The sequence below is a fragment of the Lytechinus pictus genome, chromosome 16 (assembly GCF_037042905.1).
Source record: "Lytechinus pictus isolate F3 Inbred chromosome 16, Lp3.0, whole genome shotgun sequence".
NCBI classification, from domain to species: Eukaryota; Metazoa; Echinodermata; class Echinoidea; order Temnopleuroida; family Toxopneustidae; genus Lytechinus; species Lytechinus pictus.
The window spans coordinates 9,950,875-9,970,874 of NC_087260.1; the positions used below are offsets into that span (position 1 = coordinate 9,950,875).

General features: G+C 37.4%; 1 protein-coding gene across 1 annotated transcript in view; it reads right to left on the reverse strand.

The window, feature by feature from the left end:
- LOC129278864 (uncharacterized) overlaps positions 1–20,000 on the reverse strand; it is a 96,255-nt gene that overhangs the window by 32,175 nt on the left and 44,080 nt on the right. Inside the window, exons 14-23 of the mRNA XM_064111200.1 lie at positions 19,676–19,930; positions 18,028–18,282; positions 16,225–16,479; positions 14,734–14,988; positions 12,931–13,185; positions 10,207–10,461; positions 7,841–8,092; positions 2,420–2,674; positions 1,945–2,199; positions 1,010–1,261 (exon numbers count right to left, since the gene is read on the reverse strand). Of these exons, the coding sequence (XP_063967270.1) occupies positions 1,010–1,261; positions 1,945–2,199; positions 2,420–2,674; positions 7,841–8,092; positions 10,207–10,461; positions 12,931–13,185; positions 14,734–14,988; positions 16,225–16,479; positions 18,028–18,282; positions 19,676–19,930 (2,544 nt within the window). The remainder of the gene's footprint in view (positions 1–1,009; positions 1,262–1,944; positions 2,200–2,419; positions 2,675–7,840; positions 8,093–10,206; positions 10,462–12,930; positions 13,186–14,733; positions 14,989–16,224; positions 16,480–18,027; positions 18,283–19,675; positions 19,931–20,000) is intronic.

The window sequence follows — 20,000 nt, forward strand, 5'->3', positions numbered from 1 at the left end:
TTTTTAATACTATATGGTTCAGTCAAGTTGGTCCTTATTGTCAAATATGTAAAAAATTAAATATTGTATAATTCAAACAATAAAAAACAAAAGAAATAGTGAGTGTTGGACATCATCGACTGACCCATTTGCATTTCATTGAGTTGTGCATATCGCTGTTTTGGGAAAAATAAGCGAAACTTCAAAATGCCATAACTTTTTTTATTTCACATCCGATTTTGATGAAATTTTCAGCGTTACGTTTGTTTGATTTTTCTCTATTTATTCAAATCAACATTTTCTTGGGTTGAACTTGACCTTTAAATATTTTAGTTTTATTCACAACATACGTTTGCAGCTTGATAGCTGAATTTGACTTTTTTCACAAAACAGAATAAAAGTACTCAAAATAATAACAAATAATAAAAAAAAAAATATTGGTTCATGAAATCTCTTTTGGAAGATGTGTGTTTGATATAAATCAATCACTATCAATTTTGCTGGAGACTGAGAAAAATTGAACGGTGTTTCAATATAAAATTACAAGAATTAACATGTACATTGAAAACAATTAAGTAAAATAAAAGTTGTTGTAAAGCAGTTCTAAGTAAAAACAAGCATATGTATTGTTTTTGATAATATCAAGGTTATTTGATGCCTTCAGTTCATTCGGCTCCCATTAATACATCCATTGAGATGTTTCGCTTCATTAGTTTTGAAGCCCATAACCTTGGCGGTGACATGAATACACTGTGCAATTTTAATTGTATTGTATACTATATAATAATGATAGTGGAAGCTTCCTTGGTATTATCATTTTCAACGAATAATTCCATGCATGGACGAGCTTTTTTATCAATAAGCGAACAAAAATGAAACCATCTTCACAAATATAATAATAATAATAATATATCTGTAAAGCGCTTAGAGACGTCGTTCCGATGTGTTAAGCGCTATATAAATGCGGAATATTATTATTATTATTACAAACTTTTCCGAGAATTTGTAAACTTAAGAAAAAGCAACATACCACTGACAACAATTGAAAACATGCATGTTGCTACGTTCTCGTGGGCATCAATCGCTCTATAAGAAAGGGATGTTATTCCCAGTGGAAAGTTGCCGCCATTTGTCCCATTCCCATTGAATGTGAGGTTAATGTTTTGATCCAAGTTATCCATCACAGTAGGTTCGTCCCATGAAACCGTAGCGAAATCCTGGCCTGGATCCGTGCTAACAGACTGTGTAAGTGGGCAATCGTTTATTACAGGCTCTTCGTTATCTGGTCCGAAAATGAAAAAAAATGTAATTGCATATGGCACGGTGTCTTCTGACATTGAAACATATGAAAAACTATGGTCTAAAGTTGTGGTCCAACTATGGAAAGCCAATTGTGACATAAATTCCTAATATTCGAGGTTCCATGCATCAGCTCATATCACTCTCAAATCATCTGCCCGGAATGATAAATAAGACAGTTGTCTTCAACATTAAAGAATCGGGATTTTTTTTTTTACAATTATCATTATCATTAATATTATTTATATAATTATCATTATTGTTTATATCACCATCGCTATTATTATTATTATTATTGTTACTTTTGAAAATGCAAGTCAAATCACAATGGAAAGCTGAGAGGCTTTTGTCGACAGTTGGTGGACTTGGAAAGCAAATCATTCAAAGATTTGGACCGGACTATTGCAAATATGCCGTTGTCCAGAGTCATGAGACAAAAGTCTCTCAGCTCTCCATTGTGATTTTACTTGCATGTTCACAGAAATTGGTGCGTTTAGAGAGTGGCCGCGTAGTGATTGCGAAAAGTCTCTGTTCTTGGATTGGGGATGACAGCGGAAGTGGTCACACGGTATTTTCGTTCGGCTCTTCTGGTTTGACTGGAGAACAGAAAAATTGCTGAATTCATCTATCTCATTATTATTTATTATGTGGACAAGTTTTTCCTACCATTAACTGATATGGTGAACATGCAGGTCGCTTTGTTGCTTGAGAAATCTTCAGCCACGTAGGAAAGAGAGGTGATTCCTACAGAAAAGTTGTCAGGATTATTCCAGGCGCCTGCTTCACTGAATGTTAGTATCACATTATTAGAATTGTCCGTTGCAGTTGGTTCGTTCCACGACACCGTAGCATAATTCTGACCCGTTTCCATGGGTACAGAAATGGCAGGTGGGCAGTTATGTATAACTGGCTCCTCTTTTTCTGTCCAAAAAAAAAGACAAAGAAGTAGAGACGACATATTTCTAAAGTAAAATTGAACATAAGATTCATTCAAGAGTCACAATAGAGTCACCTTCACACAAACAATCCTCAAAGGGTAATATGCATGAGTTTGTGTAACACAGTAATGTGCATACATTCAAAGGAAGACGTAGTATGTAATCGTGTTAATCATGATAATAACAGTATTCAAATGATCTACCTATAACGGCTATGGTGAACATGCAGGTAGCTTTATTTCCTGCGGCATCCTCAGCTGTATAGGAAAGATGAGTTCTCCCCTCGGTAAAGTTACCAGGATTGCTCCAGCGGTCTACCTCATTGAATGTCAGTGTAACATCGTTTGCATTATCAATTGCTTTTGGTGAAGTCCACGACACCGTAGAGTAACTCTGTCCGTTGTTTGTTTGAACAGTCACAGAGGATGGGCAGTCGTCTATAACCGGTTCCTCATTATCTAAAAAGACGATGAAATCATGATGATCATAAACCGAGTGAATCATCCTAATTGATTATGAGTCGACAAGACATTTTCTCCTGCGACAATTGCTCCGGGCTTAATTTCGTCTAAGATGTAGGTTGGGGTTATGGTTGCAATTTGGTTTTATGTTAGGTTTAAGGTAGGGTATAGTGTTAAACCCAGGGTTGAATTTAGTTATTCAATTCGTGTGTAGAATTTAGAGCGATTGTCGCCAGAGCAAAAGTCGAACCGATTATGTTACTAGACAGGACTCCATCAGCATATAATCAGAAAACATGAATGCAGCAACCCGATAGATTACAAGGACGAGTTGAATTGAAATATGTGGTCTGTCTTGAATCGTTAGGGAGTTTTGAAAACACTACGGAGACACTTTCTGGAACGTAGAGAATCTATTATTAAAAGACCTGCATGACAAAGTAGCCCTTGTCGAAAATCGGTTAATCGAAACAGCAATGTCGTCCGTGACTTTGGATACAATACATATTTGCCATTTTTTTGTCAGCTCAGAAGTTTACGACGATCTGCTGTCCCGGTTCACCAATTTTCGACATAGACCTCTCAGCTGTTCATTGTGATTTGACGGTTAATAGATTTACTATGTTGTAGAATTCGTAGCATTTGCGAAAACTCCCTATTACTGACAGATTCTAAGCCACGGCCATTTGCTACATAGGCCCTATTTTCCCCTTATACATAGAAACACGGGGTTAGTAGTTTTATTGGATTCTATTCGAACTCATTTTGAGATCATTGCCACGTTTGGAATTTACATTAAAGATTTTAGTTTTATTGAAAACATTAGTTTGCAGCTTTATAGCTGAAATTGACACTTTTTCACAAAACAGAATAAAAGTACTCTAAATAATAACAAATAATCAAAATTATAAAAAAAAAATAAAAAAAAATCGATCATTGCAATCACTATTACATACATTATGATACATTTCAATTGGTATAATGCTCATGTAATATTGGTTCAGGAAATCTCTTTTGGAAGATGTGTGTTTGATATAAACCAATTTCCATCAATTTTGCTGAAGACTGAGAAAATTGAACGGTGTTTCAATTTGAAATTACATTGAATTTACATGTACATTGAAAACAATTAAAATAAAAGTTGTTGTAAAGCGGTTCTAAGTAAAAACAAAGTTTTTAGTAATATCAAGTTAGTATCAAGTTTAGTAGTATACTGTCTTTAGTTCATTCGAGTCCCATTTAAGGATCCATAAAAAATGTTACGGTTCATTAGTTTTTGTCTCGCCTGCATAGCAGAAATGACATCATAACTTAAAAAGTATATGGACCTAGTTCATGAAACTTGGACATAAGGTTAATCAAGTATTAGTAAACATCCTGCTCGAGTTTAAGGTCACGTGACCAAGGTCAAAGGTCATTTAGGGTCAATGAACTTTGGTCAAGTTGGGGGTATTTGTTGAATTACTATCATAACTTAAAAAATTTATGGATCTAGTCCATGAAACTTGGACAAAGGTTAATCAAGTATTAGTGAACATCCTGTCTTAGTTTCAGGTCACATGACCAAGGTCAAAGGTCATTTAGGGTTAATGAACTTTGACCGTGTTGGGGGTATTGGTTAAATTACCATCCTAACTCTGAAAGTTTATGGATCTAGTTCATGAAACTTGGACATAAGAGTAATCAAGTATCACTGGACATCCTGTACGAGTTTCAGGTCACATGACCATGGTCAATGGTCATTTAAGTTCAATGAACTTTGGCCGTGTTGGGGGTATTTGTTAAATTACCATCCTAACTCTGAAAGTTTATGAATCTAGTTCATAAAACTTGGACATAAGAGTAATCAAATCAAGTATCACTGAACATCCTGTACGAGTTTCAGGTCACTTGACCATGGTCAAAGGTCATTAAAAGTCAATGAACTTTGGCCGTGTTGGGGGTATTTGTTGAATTACCATCCTAACTCTGAAAGTTTATGGATCTAGTTCATAAAACTTGGGATATAAGAGTAATCAAGCATCACTGAACATCCCCTTTTAGTTTCAGGTCACAAAACCAAGTCAAAGGTCAGTTAAGGTCAATAAATTAACTTAGGCCATGTTGGGGTAATTGTTGAAGTGCCATCATAACTTTGAAAGTTTATGGAGAGAGTGAATGAAATGTGGACATGGGTGTAATTGACAGTCTTAAGTCTCCGTTCAAATGTCATTTATGGTCAATGAACGTGGTATTATGTCATTATATGAATGATGTTTTTGTGAATGATTATTTTATAGTAGTTTTCAAAGTTAGCACTGCTGCTATATTAAATTGCGTAATGCAGGCGAGACTGCCAGAGGCGTTCCACTTGTTAAGAGTTTAACCTTGGTGGCAGGGACCTGGGAACGATTTTTCAGTGGGGGTCAGTGCTGAAATCTCTCTTCAAAGGCGGGGGGGGGGGGTCACAATTGAGTTTTACATAATTACACACACACACACTCACACACACATATATGACAGTCACTTCTTAGCTTTCTTCTTATAAAAGAACATCGATATATAATTGGATAACTCGAGCGCGAAGCGCGTGCTATTTTTTTTTTTTGGGGGGGGGATTTCATCTATTTTGCCCTGAAAATTGAACATTTTGAGCAATTTTTGTGGTTCTGAACAACGTGCGTATGTAACAAATAATAACTGCGAACATGATCAGCGCGAGCAGATATTTTTATATACGCTCTGGCCTGATCGAAAGGGACGTGTTATAAGGACTGTTTGCAGTTACCCATTAAGACGATACATATATCAACAATCAAATAATGCGAGCGCGAAGTGCGAGCTGAACAATTTGACATCCCGACATAAATACTGGACATTCTAATCACCTTTTGTAATCATGAACAGGAAATGTATATAAATATACAATTGATGCCAGCGGAAACAAAATTGAGATTTCAGACCAAAAAACGAGACATTGTAAGCACTTTTCTAATCATGAAGAGGATAGGTATATAAATATACAATTGATGCGAGCGCGAAGCGCGAGCGGAGATAAAAATGAGATTTCAGACCTAAAAACAGGACATCTTAGCACTTTTCTAATCAAGAACAGGATAGGTATATAACTATACAATTGATGCGAGCGCAAAGCGCGAGCGGAAACAAAATTGAGATTTCAGACCTATAAACAGGACATTCTATTCATGTTTTGTAAATCAAGAAAATGACGGGGAATTGGACATATTCTGACATTAATAATGTGAGCGCAAAGCGCGAGCAGAAATTTTTTGATATTCTGATCTGAAACTCCGCACTGAATGAAATACGGTTTGAACAGATAAAGAAAAATCAGACGAACATAAGAATAAAGATTTGATCAAAATCCGACAAGGAATATCAAAGTTATTGCATTTTAAAGATTAGCATTATTCCGGTAAAACAGTTTTAAGCATGTCTTCATTAATATTCAATGAGCAAACTGATGATGTTTGTTCTTTTGTATTTCATTATATAGAATTTAGGTTCATTCAATATTTTCACTTCAAGAACCAAAAACAGTTGAATTGACAACTGATTTAGTCCATTAGATATTCTTTGCAGCATCTTATTTCATAATAAGGGAGATATATCATTCACACTGGTATGAAAAAAAATTATACAATTTTAATTCCATGTAATAACACAAGAAAAAAATGCAGGATAGTGGGGATGTGACATCTTCAACCCACATGGACGGAAATCCCAGAGGGGACAGGGGGACGTGTCCCCCTACCAAAAACAGTAGGGGGACACAATATCAAATGTCCCCCTACTATTTTTGGTCTTTCAAGATGGAGAATAATACATCACTTCACAATCGAAATAATACATGTATCTTGGACTACATGACCTTACATTTCGGGTGAAAACCCTTTTTTGTGCGGGGGGGGGGGGGGGGGGTTTGTCAAATTTTGTTAGGGTTAAAATTACCTTACATTTTGGGTGATAACCTTTTTTTTTGCTTGTCAAATTTTAGAGGCCCTGGTCCCCCTACCTTTAGGGACAGATTTCCGCCCATGTCAACCCACCTATTAAATATTCATGACGACATTGCATATCACCATTTTCATAAAATATTGCTAAACTTTAGAATTTAACTTAACTATTTGTTATCAGATTTTCATAAAATTAATTTATTTTGATAAAATGTATTTAATATATATTTTCAGCCCGGAGTACCCCAAAACAAGCTGCGTATCTAAATAAACATGCGTGCGAGTGTTTATAGTTAGAACTAGTATCTGGGCATTCTAAATATATTTTTTTATTATAAAAATCAATAATGCGAGCGCGAAGCGCGGGGAGAAAATATTTGATATTCCGATCTGAAAAAGGGTGAATTTAAACACACTTTTAAGTATTGTGTCGTAAAAATTCTGAAGGGGGGGGGGGGCTACAAATAGTCGTTCATTTTTAGTACATTTCTGTCATTTATCATACCTACCACTAGCTTTCTAGGAGGTGCTGCCTGGAAAACATGGAAAATAACACATGCAGCACCCCCAAATTTTGGGGGTGCTTCACCCCCAGCACTCCCGCTTCCCAGCGCCATGGGGCAGGGCGAAAAAGACTGTGAAATTTGATTTCTATTGTCTGACTTGTAATTGTTTATACAAAACACGGGCGGTCAGGCGCGCGCACACTTGATTCGACATAATACCTGGAAGTTTCAAGTCCAACCACACCCATACCTCATATGTCACTCCCTGCTATCGAGTAGTGTGTAAACTATGGTTATCACGTATCGCGCGCGACCACGTCTGTATCGGAATGCCGGAGCTTTATTGAGTCGCGTTATAGGAGGGATGTTATTGGAATATGTGAAAGACTATGTAAATGACTTGCGATTGTCGGATGTGATAATTATGTACATTTAAAAAAATACAGGGGAACCTGATTTCGTGGGGGTGCTGCCTATGGAAAATAATCCCAGGTCCATGCTTGGTCGTGACATAAATACACTGTGCAGTTTTAATTATATTGTATACTAACCATGATAATGGAAACTTCATTGGTATTACCATTTTCAACGGATAATTCCATGCATAAACGAGCTTTCTTATCAAAATGAACAAAAATAGAATCATCTTCACGAACCTTTCCGAGATTTTGTAAACTTAAAAAAAAAAAGGAACAACGTACCACTGACAACAATCGAAAACATGCATGTTGCTACGTTTTCATGTGCATCAATCGATTTATAAGAAAGGGATGTTATTCCCAGTGGAAAGTTGCCGCCATTTGTCTCATTCCCAGTGAATGTGAGGTTAATGTTTTGATCCAAGTTATCCATCACGGTAGGTTCGTCCCATGAAACCGTAGCGAAATCCTGGCCTGGATCCGTGCTAACAGACTGTGTAAGTGGGCAATTGTTTATTACAGGCTCTTCGTTATCTGGTCAAGAACAAAATGAAATAATGTAATTACATATGGCATAGTGTCTTCTGACATTGAAACATATGCACCCTACATGGTCTAAAGTTGTGGTCTAACATTGGAAAGCCAACATAAATCCCTAATATTAGAGGTTACATGCATCAGCTCATATCACTCTCAAATCATCTGCCAGGGGAGGATAAATAAGACAGTTGTCTTCAACATAAAAGAATCGGGATTTTTTTTTTTTTTTACAATTATCATTATCATTTTATTAGGTGATCTGTCAATCGACAGATCAACTATTAATTTCGTACGTATTTTCTTTTTTATTTATTCTTTATTTTAATTTTCCCACCCTTTTCTTGTTCCACCAAAATAAACTAAACTCCTCCATCAATTTTTTTTCAAAATTTTATCAGTTATGTGGACTTATTATGCAATGTGCACGAAACATATTTTAAAAAAAAAGTCATTGTAACGTCATCTAGGCGCCATTTTGTAAATTCTCATTATCAATCATATCTCCATTATCAATTATCAGAAATCAACAATATTTACATCGCATCAACTTTAGGTCAAGGGTCAACTGTTCATGTCATCAAAGGTCACGTAAAGGTCACAACGTGCGCGTACTTGCGCGTCAAAATTTGAAAATGCTCAAAATCACTTTTTGACCGAGTACGTTTCAGGTAATTCTAAGCATTTCAAAAAATTGCGTGCGCGCAGAATTACGCGTGCGTTTTCGCGCGTAACGGCATTACGAACATAAATCGCCGTCTTTGTTATATTAATGCATTGATAATATAATTCTTGGCAATTTGATACCTTGATCAACCTTATATGACAAGTAATAACGGAATTAGCCTCCATCAAAGCTTACAGCACGCGTGCACGCGCGCTTTCGCCATAGGCCATATATGTGCAAAAACATGCTTATACATAATTGATTAAAGCTCCTCAGAAAGTCCGTTGACCACCATTTTTTCATATTCGAATAGAGTATGGATGGGAGATATGATTTCATATCACATTTGACCCTAAATTTTATCATGACGTCATCAAAATGGCGTGGGAACTCAAAATTTCCATTTTGCTACTTATGACGTCATCATAGTTACGAAAATGTGTCTCTAACTCCGTAAATATTGGTCATTTTCGCTCAGTTTTCAATATGTTGTAGCTGAGGAACTACTCTATATAATGTGTTATAATTTCATTTTAAGGAACGGATCATCATTAAAAACGGCAATTCATAGAGTCATGTCATTTTCGCTCATTTTGCATGCAATCTCTATGGGAAAATGACTTTTTCTAAAAACTGGATTGTACATTCCTGTATTTCGCGAGCAATATCGCCATTATTTCTTGTCAGCTTTCTCTCAAGCTTTAAGTATGCTCTAGCTGAGATTCTAAGCTATCGGTAGTGTTATCTCCATTTCCAAACAGATGCCGGGATCATGCCTGTATTCCACTTACAAAATTGGATTTGAAATTCTCGTATTTTCCTTACGTGTAAAGTCTATGGGAAATAATGTAGCTCAATTTGTAAGGCATGAGATTTGCGTCTCAAGGGTCCTCGGTTCGAGCCCAAGGTTGAACGTGAGATTTTTTCTTCTTTTTTGTTTCTTTTCAACATTTCACAAATGGTCCTTTGTGACCATTAAGGTATATCAAATGAGGTATATCAAATAAAATATTGCACAATATAGATATTAAAATCCATTGTAATATAACATGTACCATGTGTATCGCCTACACCTATTTCACCAATCTTCTCATTTCATGTTCTTTTGTCGTAAGAATAGTTCAGTTTTCATCATAATGATCAAATTGATCTCAATAAACATGGTAATTGTATTCGTGATCATGATATCAGAGACAGATCACCTGACTCGTCCTCATGAAGAATTAAATTGTAGTTATCATTAATATTAATTATATAATTATCATTATTTAAACTGCAATGTATTACTCTTATCACCATCGCTATCATTATAATTGCTACTACTACTACTGCTAATACTGCTACTACTACTACTACTACTACTACTACTGCTACTACGGAATAATAAGCACCGAACAGTGTAATGAAATTTAAAAATGACTTTAGTAGTATAAGATTCGCCTACCAATCACCGATATGGTGAACATGCAAGTTGCTTTATTTCCAGCTATATCTTCAGCTGTATATGAAAGAGAGGTAATTCCTTCGGGAAAATTGTCAGGATTATTCCAGTCGCCTTTTTCATTGAATGTCAGTGTCACGTTATCAGAATTGTCCGTTACATTTGGTGCAATCCACGATACCTTAGCGTAATTCTGACCAGCTTCCATAGGAACGCTGTGGGAAGATGGGCAATTTTGTATTACCGGCTCCTCAGTATCTGCAAAAAAAAAAGAATCATGCTCCAAATACAATGTATTTTGAATATACGTAGAGAAAATACCAAATGGAAATCTGGGCCCTGTCTTACAAAGAGTTGCGATTGATTCGATCAATCGCAATTGTATTTAAATCCATTATTGTCATAATTTTTTTACCAAAAGTTTGCACAAAGTTCTTTTATGAACAAAAATAAGCAAATCAAATTGTCAAGACAATAATGTGTTAGTATACATGATATCAAGAAAACATTTAGAAACAAACATACATTTTAGATGTTGACGTGGCTGGCTTTCCATAGTTGTGATTGATCGGATCAACCTCAACTCTTTATAAGACAGGGCCCAGCTATGTTTCCACAATAATTTGTTATTGGACTTGTCTTTTTGTCGTGCGTATATGGGAGGAAGAACTCTTCGAGCTTTTGACATAATGTTTTGTTTTAATTGCTTTTGATTTGCTATCCAAAACCAGTAAGGGGTTCGTACAAAAATGAGTTATGAGTTTGAAAAAGTACAACCTAGACTTTACTGGTTAAGTGGTGTATAAAGTAGACTAACTTGTCATAACTGTTTCTCCGCAAGTACTTCATTGAATGTAGAGGAAATTGAGAGACAAATTCAAAGATTTAAAAGAGAACGAGTTTTAAGTACGGGATTACCTCAAGCAACAATTTGTGCACAATCTTTAATCTCAGTGACAATTCCAAGCAGTCCAGAAAGAAGGTGTCAGAGATACTTGTGTATCTTGTCTTTTATCAACTCTTGAATTTGGAATTTCAGATATATTAACTTCCTACTTTTTTATTTTTTGAACACCAAAAATTCAATTTTGGCTATTCACAGAGAACCTTTCCTGGCGACTAATATCAATAGAGTGTTTTCGCAATCACGACGCGGCTGCTCTCTACTACGCGCCAATTCTTTTGCAAATGCAAAGCAAATCACAATGGAAAGCTGAGAGGCTTTTGTCGAAAATTGGTGGACATGGAAAGCAGAGCATCCGAAGGAATCCATTAAGAGTATACATATCTCACCATTGTCATCTAATGCGAGTGCCAAGCGCTTGCTGATTTTGTTAGAATTACATCTAAACACATGAAGCACTTTTTGTAGTTATTGTAATGATTATCATAGGCATCTCACTAATCAAATATTGCGTGAACGAAGCGCGAACTGAAAATTTAGGAAATTCAGACCTAAGGAGGGGCATTCTAAGGCTTGTTTAAAGGAATTCACTAAGTCCAAACGTATTTCTCTAACGAAATGATGCGAGCGCGAAGCGCGAGCTTGAGTTTTTTGGTATTCAGACTAGAAAAAGGGACAAGGACTGATTTTAGGAATTCATGAAGAGCAGACATATCTCACCAATCCTCTAATGCTAACGTAAACACGGACAGCAAGTGTTTTATATCAAGACCTTAAAATGGGGCAATCGCTTTAAGAAGTAATGAAAAAGAAGCATATGTCACTACATAAAACAATTAAAACTCGAAGTGCTAGGAAACATGAACGTCAGGACTCTCAAATATATTTGAAAACGAGAGTGTTCCAAAAAAATGGGGGGCATGGGCCCCCCCATTTCCCCCGTAGTTATGCCCCTGCTAGGAACAAAAAAGCAAGCGAAGCATTAGAATAAAAAAGAAAAACAAGGCAAAATCGATTTTGTGTCTCGCCCACTAATAAAAATAACCAGAAATATCATGACTTGCGAGGGCAAGCAACCGAATTGTATCAAAACTTCATTGTGAAATGACTAGGATGGAATAACACTTGTCATAAGAGTCTTGCAGGTAAACTTTAATGTTGCCCTCAAAATGAACTTTGACCATACAATGTGACCTCCCAACACAATAGCATGCAAGTCCCCAAGGTTCATCTACCATCCAAGTTAAGTTGAAAAGTGGCTCACGTTTGCAGAGTAAGGTGTCATAAGAGAGTCTTGCATGTAAACTATAATGTTGACCTAAAAATGACCATTGACCTTAGCATGTGACCTCCGGAGGCAGCATAACATGTAGGTCCCCCAAGTCAATTTACCATCCAAGTTTGGTTGAAAAGTGGCTTACGGTTGCGGGGTTAGGTGTCATAAGAGAGTCTTGCATGTAAATTTTAACGTTGACCTAAAAATGACCATTGCCCTTAGCATGTGACCTCCGGAGGCAGCATAACATGTAGGTCCCCCAAGTCCATCTACCATCCAAGATTGGTTGAAAAGTGACTTACGGATGCGCAGTTATGTGTCATAAGGTTTGTGACGGACGGAGAAAAATCAATATGGTCCATATGAAATATCAATTGAATCTGAGAAATTAAACTTCATTAATTAAACCTATTTATCATCACCACCGCTATTATTATTATTGTTACTACTACTACTACTACTTCTACTACTATTACTACGGAATAATAACCACCGAACAGTGCAATGAAAATTAAAACTGACTTTAGTACGTATAAGATTCGCCTACCAATCACAGATATGGTGAACATGCAAGTTGCTTTATTTCCGGCTATATCTTCAGCTGTATATGAAAGAGAGGTAATTCCTTCGGGAAAATTGTCAGGATTAGTCAAGTTGCGTTCTTCATTGAATGTCAGTGTCACGTTATCAGAATTGTCCGTTACATTTGGTGCAATCCACGATACCTTGGCGTAATTCTGACCAGTTTCCATGGGAACGCTCTGGGAGGATGGACAATTTTGTATTACCGGCTCCTCAGTATCTGCAAAAAATATAAAAGAATCATGCTCCAAATACAATGTATTTTGGATATACGTAGAGAAAATACCAAAATGGAAATCTAGGCCCTGTCTTACGAAGAGCCGCGATTGATTCGATCAATCTCAACCATATGGAAATCCATTTATGCTAACGTAAACACGGACAGCAAGTGTTTTATATCAAGACCTTAAAATGGGGCAATTGCTTTAAGAAGTAATGAAAAAGAAGCATATGTCACTACATAAAACAATAAAAACTCGAAGTGCTAGGAAACATAAACGTCAGGTCTCTGAAATATATTTGAAAACGAGAGTGTTCCGAAAAAAATGGGGGGCATGGGCCCCCCCATTTCCCCCGTAGTTATGCCCCTGCTAGGAACAACAAAGCAAGCGAAGCATTAGAATAAAAAGAAAAACAAGGCAAAAGCGATTTTGTGTCTCGCCCACTAATGAAAATAACCAGAAATATCATGATTTGCGAGGGCAAGCAACCGAATTGTATCAAAACTTCATTTTGAAATGACTAGGATGGAATAACACTTGTCATAAGAGTCTTGCACGTAAACTTTAATGTTGCCCTCAAAATGAACTTTGACCATACAATGTGACCTCCCAACACAATAGCATGCAAGTCCCCAAGGTTCATCTACCATCCAAGTTAAGTTGAAAAGTGGCTTACGTTTGCAGAGTAAGGTGTCATAAGAGAGTCTTGCATGTAAACTATAATGTTGACCTGAAAAGGACATTTGACCATACAATGTGACCTCCCAACACAATAGCATGCAAGTCCCCAAGGTTCATCTACCATCCAAGTTAAGTTGAAAAGTGGCTTACGTTTGCAGAGTAAGGTGTCATAAGAGAGTCTTGCATGTAAACTATAATGTTGACCTGAAAAGGACATTTGATCATACCATGTGACCTCCAACTGCAGCATAACATGCAGGTCCCCAAAGTCCGTCTACCATCCAAGTTTGATTGAAAAGTGACTTACGGTTGCGGGGTTAGGTGTCATAAGAGAGTCTTGCATGTAAACTTTAACCATGACCTAAAAATGACCATTGACCTTAGCATGTGACCTCCGGAGGCAGCATAACATGTAGGTCCCCCAAGTCCATTTACCATCCAAGTTTGGTTGAAAAGTGGCTTACGGTTGCGGGGTTAGGTGTCATAAGAGAGTCTTGCATGTAAACTTTAACGTTGACCTAAAAATGACCATTGCCCTTAGCATGTGACCTCCGGAGGCAGCATAACATGTAGGTCCACCAAGTCCATCTACCATCCAAGATTGGTTGAAAAGTGACTTACGGATGCGCAGTTATGTGTCATAAGGTTTGTGACGGACGGAGAAAAATCAATATGGTCCATATGAAATATCAATTGAATCTGAGAAATTAAACTTCATTAATTAAACCTATTTATCATCACCACCGCTATTATTATTATTGTTACTACTACTACTACTACTTCTACTACTATTACTACGGAATAATAACCACCGAACAGTGCAATGAAAATTAAAACTGACTTTAGTACGTATAAGATTCGCCTACCAATCACAGATATGGTGAACATGCAAGTTGCTTTATTTCCGGCTATATCTTCAGCTGTATATGAAAGAGAGGTAATTCCTTCGGGAAAATTGTCAGGATTAGTCAAGTTGCGTTCTTCATTGAATGTCAGTGTCACGTTATCAGAATTGTCCGTTACATTTGGTGCAATCCACGATACCTTGGCGTAATTCTGACCAGTTTCCATGGGAACGCTCTGGGAGGATGGACAATTTTGTATTACCGGCTCCTCAGTATCTGCAAAAAATATAAAAGAATCATGCTCCAAATACAATGTATTTTGGATATACGTAGAGAAAATACCAAAATGGAAATCTAGGCCCTGTCTTACGAAGAGCCGCGATTGATTCGATCAATCTCAACCATATGGAAATCCATTTATGCTAACGTAAACACGGACAGCAAGTGTTTTATATCAAGACCTTAAAATGGGGCAATTGCTTTAAGAAGTAATGAAAAAGAAGCATATGTCACTACATAAAACAATAAAAACTCGAAGTGCTAGGAAACATAAACGTCAGGTCTCTGAAATATATTTGAAAACGAGAGTGTTCCGAAAAAAATGGGGGGCATGGGCCCCCCCATTTCCCCCGTAGTTATGCCCCTGCTAGGAACAACAAAGCAAGCGAAGCATTAGAATAAAAAGAAAAACAAGGCAAAAGCGATTTTGTGTCTCGCCCACTAATGAAAATAACCAGAAATATCATGATTTGCGAGGGCAAGCAACCGAATTGTATCAAAACTTCATTTTGAAATGACTAGGATGGAATAACACTTGTCATAAGAGTCTTGCACGTAAACTTTAATGTTGCCCTCAAAATGAACTTTGACCATACAATGTGACCTCCCAACACAATAGCATGCAAGTCCCCAAGGTTCATCTACCATCCAAGTTAAGTTGAAAAGTGGCTCACGTTTGCAGAGTAAGGTGTCATAAGAGAGTCTTGCATGTAAACTATAATGTTGACCTAAAAATGACCATTGACCTTAGCATGTGACCTCCGGAGGCAGCATAACATGTAGGTCCCCCAAGTCCATTTACCATCCAAGTTTGGTTGAAAAGTGGCTTACGGTTGCGGGGTTAGGTGTCATAAGAGAGTCTTGCATGTAAATTTTAACGTTGACCTAAAAATGACCATTGCCCTTAGCATGTGACCTCCGGAGGCAGCATAACATGTAGGTCCCCCAAGTCCATCTACCATCCAAGATTGGTTAAAAAGTGACTTACGGATGCGCAGTTATGTGTCATAAGGTTTGTGACGGACGGAGAAAAATCAATATGGTCCATATGAAATATCAATTGAATCTGAGAAATTAAACTTCATTAATTAAACCTATTTATCATCACCACCGCTATTATTATTATTGTTACTACTACTACTACTACTTCTACTACTATTACTACGGAATAATAACCACCGAACAGTGCAATGAAAATTAAAACTGACTTTAGTACGTATAAGATTCGCCTACCAATCACAGATATGGTGAACATGCAAGTTGCTTTATTTCCGGCTATATCTTCAGCTGTATATGAAAGAGAGGTAATTCCTTCGGGAAAATTGTCAGGATTAGTCAAGTTGCGTTCTTCATTGAATGTCAGTGTCACGTTATCAGAATTGTCCGTTACATTTGGTGCAATCCACGATACCTTGGCGTAATTCTGACCAGTTTCCATGGGAACGCTCTGGGAGGATGGACAATTTTGTATTACCGGCTCCTCAGTATCTGCAAAAAATATAAAAGAATCATGCTCCAAATACAATGTATTTTGGATATACGTAGAGAAAATACCAAAATGGAAATCTAGGCCCTGTCTTACGAAGAGCCGCGATTGATTCGATCAATCTCAACCATATGGAAATCCATTTATGCTAACGTAAACACGGACAGCAAGTGTTTTATATCAAGACCTTAAAATGGGGCAATTGCTTTAAGAAGTAATGAAAAAGAAGCATATGTCACTACATAAAACAATAAAAACTCGAAGTGCTAGGAAACATAAACGTCAGGTCTCTGAAATATATTTGAAAACGAGAGTGTTCCGAAAAAAATGGGGGGCATGGGCCCCCCCATTTCCCCCGTAGTTATGCCCCTGCTAGGAACAACAAAGCAAGCGAAGCATTAGAATAAAAAGAAAAACAAGGCAAAAGCGATTTTGTGTCTCGCCCACTAACGAAAATAACCAGAAATATCATGATTTGCGAGGGCAAGCAACCGAATTGTATCAAAACTTCATTTTGAAATGACTAGGATGGAATAACACTTGTCATAAGAGTCTTGCACGTAAACTTTAATGTTGCCCTCAAAATGAACTTTGACCATACAATGTGACCTCCCAACACAATAGCATGCAAGTCCCCAAGGTTCATCTACCATCCAAGTTAAGTTGAAAAGTGGCTTACGTTTGCAGAGTAAGGTGTCATAAGAGAGTCTTGCATGTAAACTATAATGTTGACCTGAAAAGGACATTTGACCATACAATGTGACCTCCCAACACAATAGCATGCAAGTCCCCAAGGTTCATCTACCATCCAAGTTAAGTTGAAAAGTGGCTTACGTTTGCAGAGTAAGGTGTCATAAGAGAGTCTTGCATGTAAACTATAATGTTGACCTGAAAAGGACATTTGATCATACCATGTGACCTCCAACTGCAGCATAACATGCAGGTCCCCAAAGTCCGTCTACCATCCAAGTTTGATTGAAAAGTGACTTACGGTTGCGGGGTTAGGTGTCATAAGAGAGTCTTGCATGTAAACTTTAACCATGACCTAAAAATGACCATTGACCTTAGCATGTGACCTCCGGAGGCAGCATAACATGTAGGTCCCCCAAGTCCATTTACCATCCAAGTTTGGTTGAAAAGTGGCTTACGGTTGCGGGGTTAGGTGTCATAAGAGAGTCTTGCATGTAAACTTTAACGTTGACCTAAAAATGACCATTGCCCTTAGCATGTGACCTCCGGAGGCAGCATAACATGTAGGTCCACCAAGTCCATCTACCATCCAAGATTGGTTGAAAAGTGACTTACGGATGCGCAGTTATGTGTCATAAGGTTTGTGACGGACGGAGAAAAATCAATATGGTCCATATGAAATATCAATTGAATCTGAGAAATTAAACTTCATTAATTAAACCTATTTATCATCACCACCGCTATTATTATTATTGTTACTACTACTACTACTACTTCTACTACTATTACTACGGAATAATAACCACCGAACAGTGCAATGAAAATTAAAACTGACTTTAGTACGTATAAGATTCGCCTACCAATCACAGATATGGTGAACATGCAAGTTGCTTTATTTCCGGCTATATCTTCAGCTGTATATGAAAGAGAGGTAATTCCTTCGGGAAAATTGTCAGGATTAGTCAAGTTGCGTTCTTCATTGAATGTCAGTGTCACGTTATCAGAATTGTCCGTTACATTTGGTGCAATCCACGATACCTTGGCGTAATTCTGACCAGTTTCCATGGGAACGCTCTGGGAGGATGGACAATTTTGTATTACCGGCTCCTCAGTATCTGCAAAAAATATAAAAGAATCATGCTCCAAATACAATGTATTTTGGATATACGTAGAGAAAATACCAAAATGGAAATCTAGGCCCTGTCTTACGAAGAGCCGCGATTGATTCGATCAATCTCAACCATATGGAAATCCATTTATGCTAACGTAAACACGGACAGCAAGTGTTTTATATCAAGACCTTAAAATGGGGCAATTGCTTTAAGAAGTAATGAAAAAGAAGCATATGTCACTACATAAAACAATAAAAACTCGAAGTGCTAGGAAACATAAACGTCAGGTCTCTGAAATATATTTGAAAACGAGAGTGTTCCGAAAAAAATGGGGGGCATGGGCCCCCCCATTTCCCCCGTAGTTATGCCCCTGCTAGGAACAACAAAGCAAGCGAAGCATTAGAATAAAAAGAAAAACAAGGCAAAAGCGATTTTGTGTCTCGCCCACTAATGAAAATAACCAGAAATATCATGATTTGCGAGGGCAAGCAACCGAATTGTATCAAAACTTCATTTTGAAATGACTAGGATGGAATAACACTTGTCATAAGAGTCTTGCACGTAAACTTTAATGTTGCCCTCAAAATGAACTTTGACCATACAATGTGACCTCCCAACACAATAGCATGCAAGTCCCCAAGGTTCATCTACCATCCAAGTTAAGTTGAAAAGTGGCTCACGTTTGCAGAGTAAGGTGTCATAAGAGAGTCTTGCATGTAAACTATAATGTTGACCTGAAAAGGACATTTGATCATACCATGTGACCTCCAACTGCAGCATAACATGCAGGTCCCCAAAGTCCGTCTACCATCCAAGTTTGATTGAAAAGTGACTTACGGTTGCGGGGTTAGGTGTCATAAGAGAGTCTTGCATGTAAACTTCAACGTTGACCTGAAAATGACCATTGACCTTAGCATGTGACCTCCGGAGGCAGCATAACATGTAGGTCCCCCAAGTCCATTTACCATCCAAGTTTGGTTGAAAAGTGGCTTACGGTTGCGGGGTTAGGTGTCATAAGAGAGTCTTGCATGTAAACTTTAACGTTAACCTAAAAATGACCATTGCCCTTAGCATGTGACCTCCGGAGGCAGCATAACATGTAGGTCCCCCAAGTCCATCTACCCTTTAAGATTGGTTGAAAAGTGACTTACGGATGCGCAGTTATGTGTCATAAGGTTTGTGACGGACGGATAAAAATCAATATGGTCCATATGAAATATCAATTGAATCTGAGAAATTAAACTTCATTAATTAAACCTATTTATCATCACCACCGCTATTATTATTATTGTTACTACTACTACTACTACTTCTACTACTATTACTACGGAATAATAACCTCCGAACAGTGCAATGAAAATTAAAACTGACTTTAGTACGTATAAGATTCGCCTACCAATCACAGATATGGTGAACATGCAAGTTGCTTTATTTCCGGCTATATCTTCAGCTGTATATGAAAGAGAGGTAATTCCTTCGGGAAAATTGTCAGGATTAGTCAAGTTGCGTTCTTCATTGAATGTCAGTGTCACGTTATCAGAATTGTCCGTTACATTTGGTGCAATCCACGATACCTTGGCGTAATTCTGACCAGTTTCCATGGGAACGCTCTGGGAGGATGGACAATTTTGTATTACCGGCTCCTCAGTATCTGCAAAAAATATAAAAGAATCATGCTCCAAATACAATGTATTTTGGATATACGTAGAGAAAATACCAAA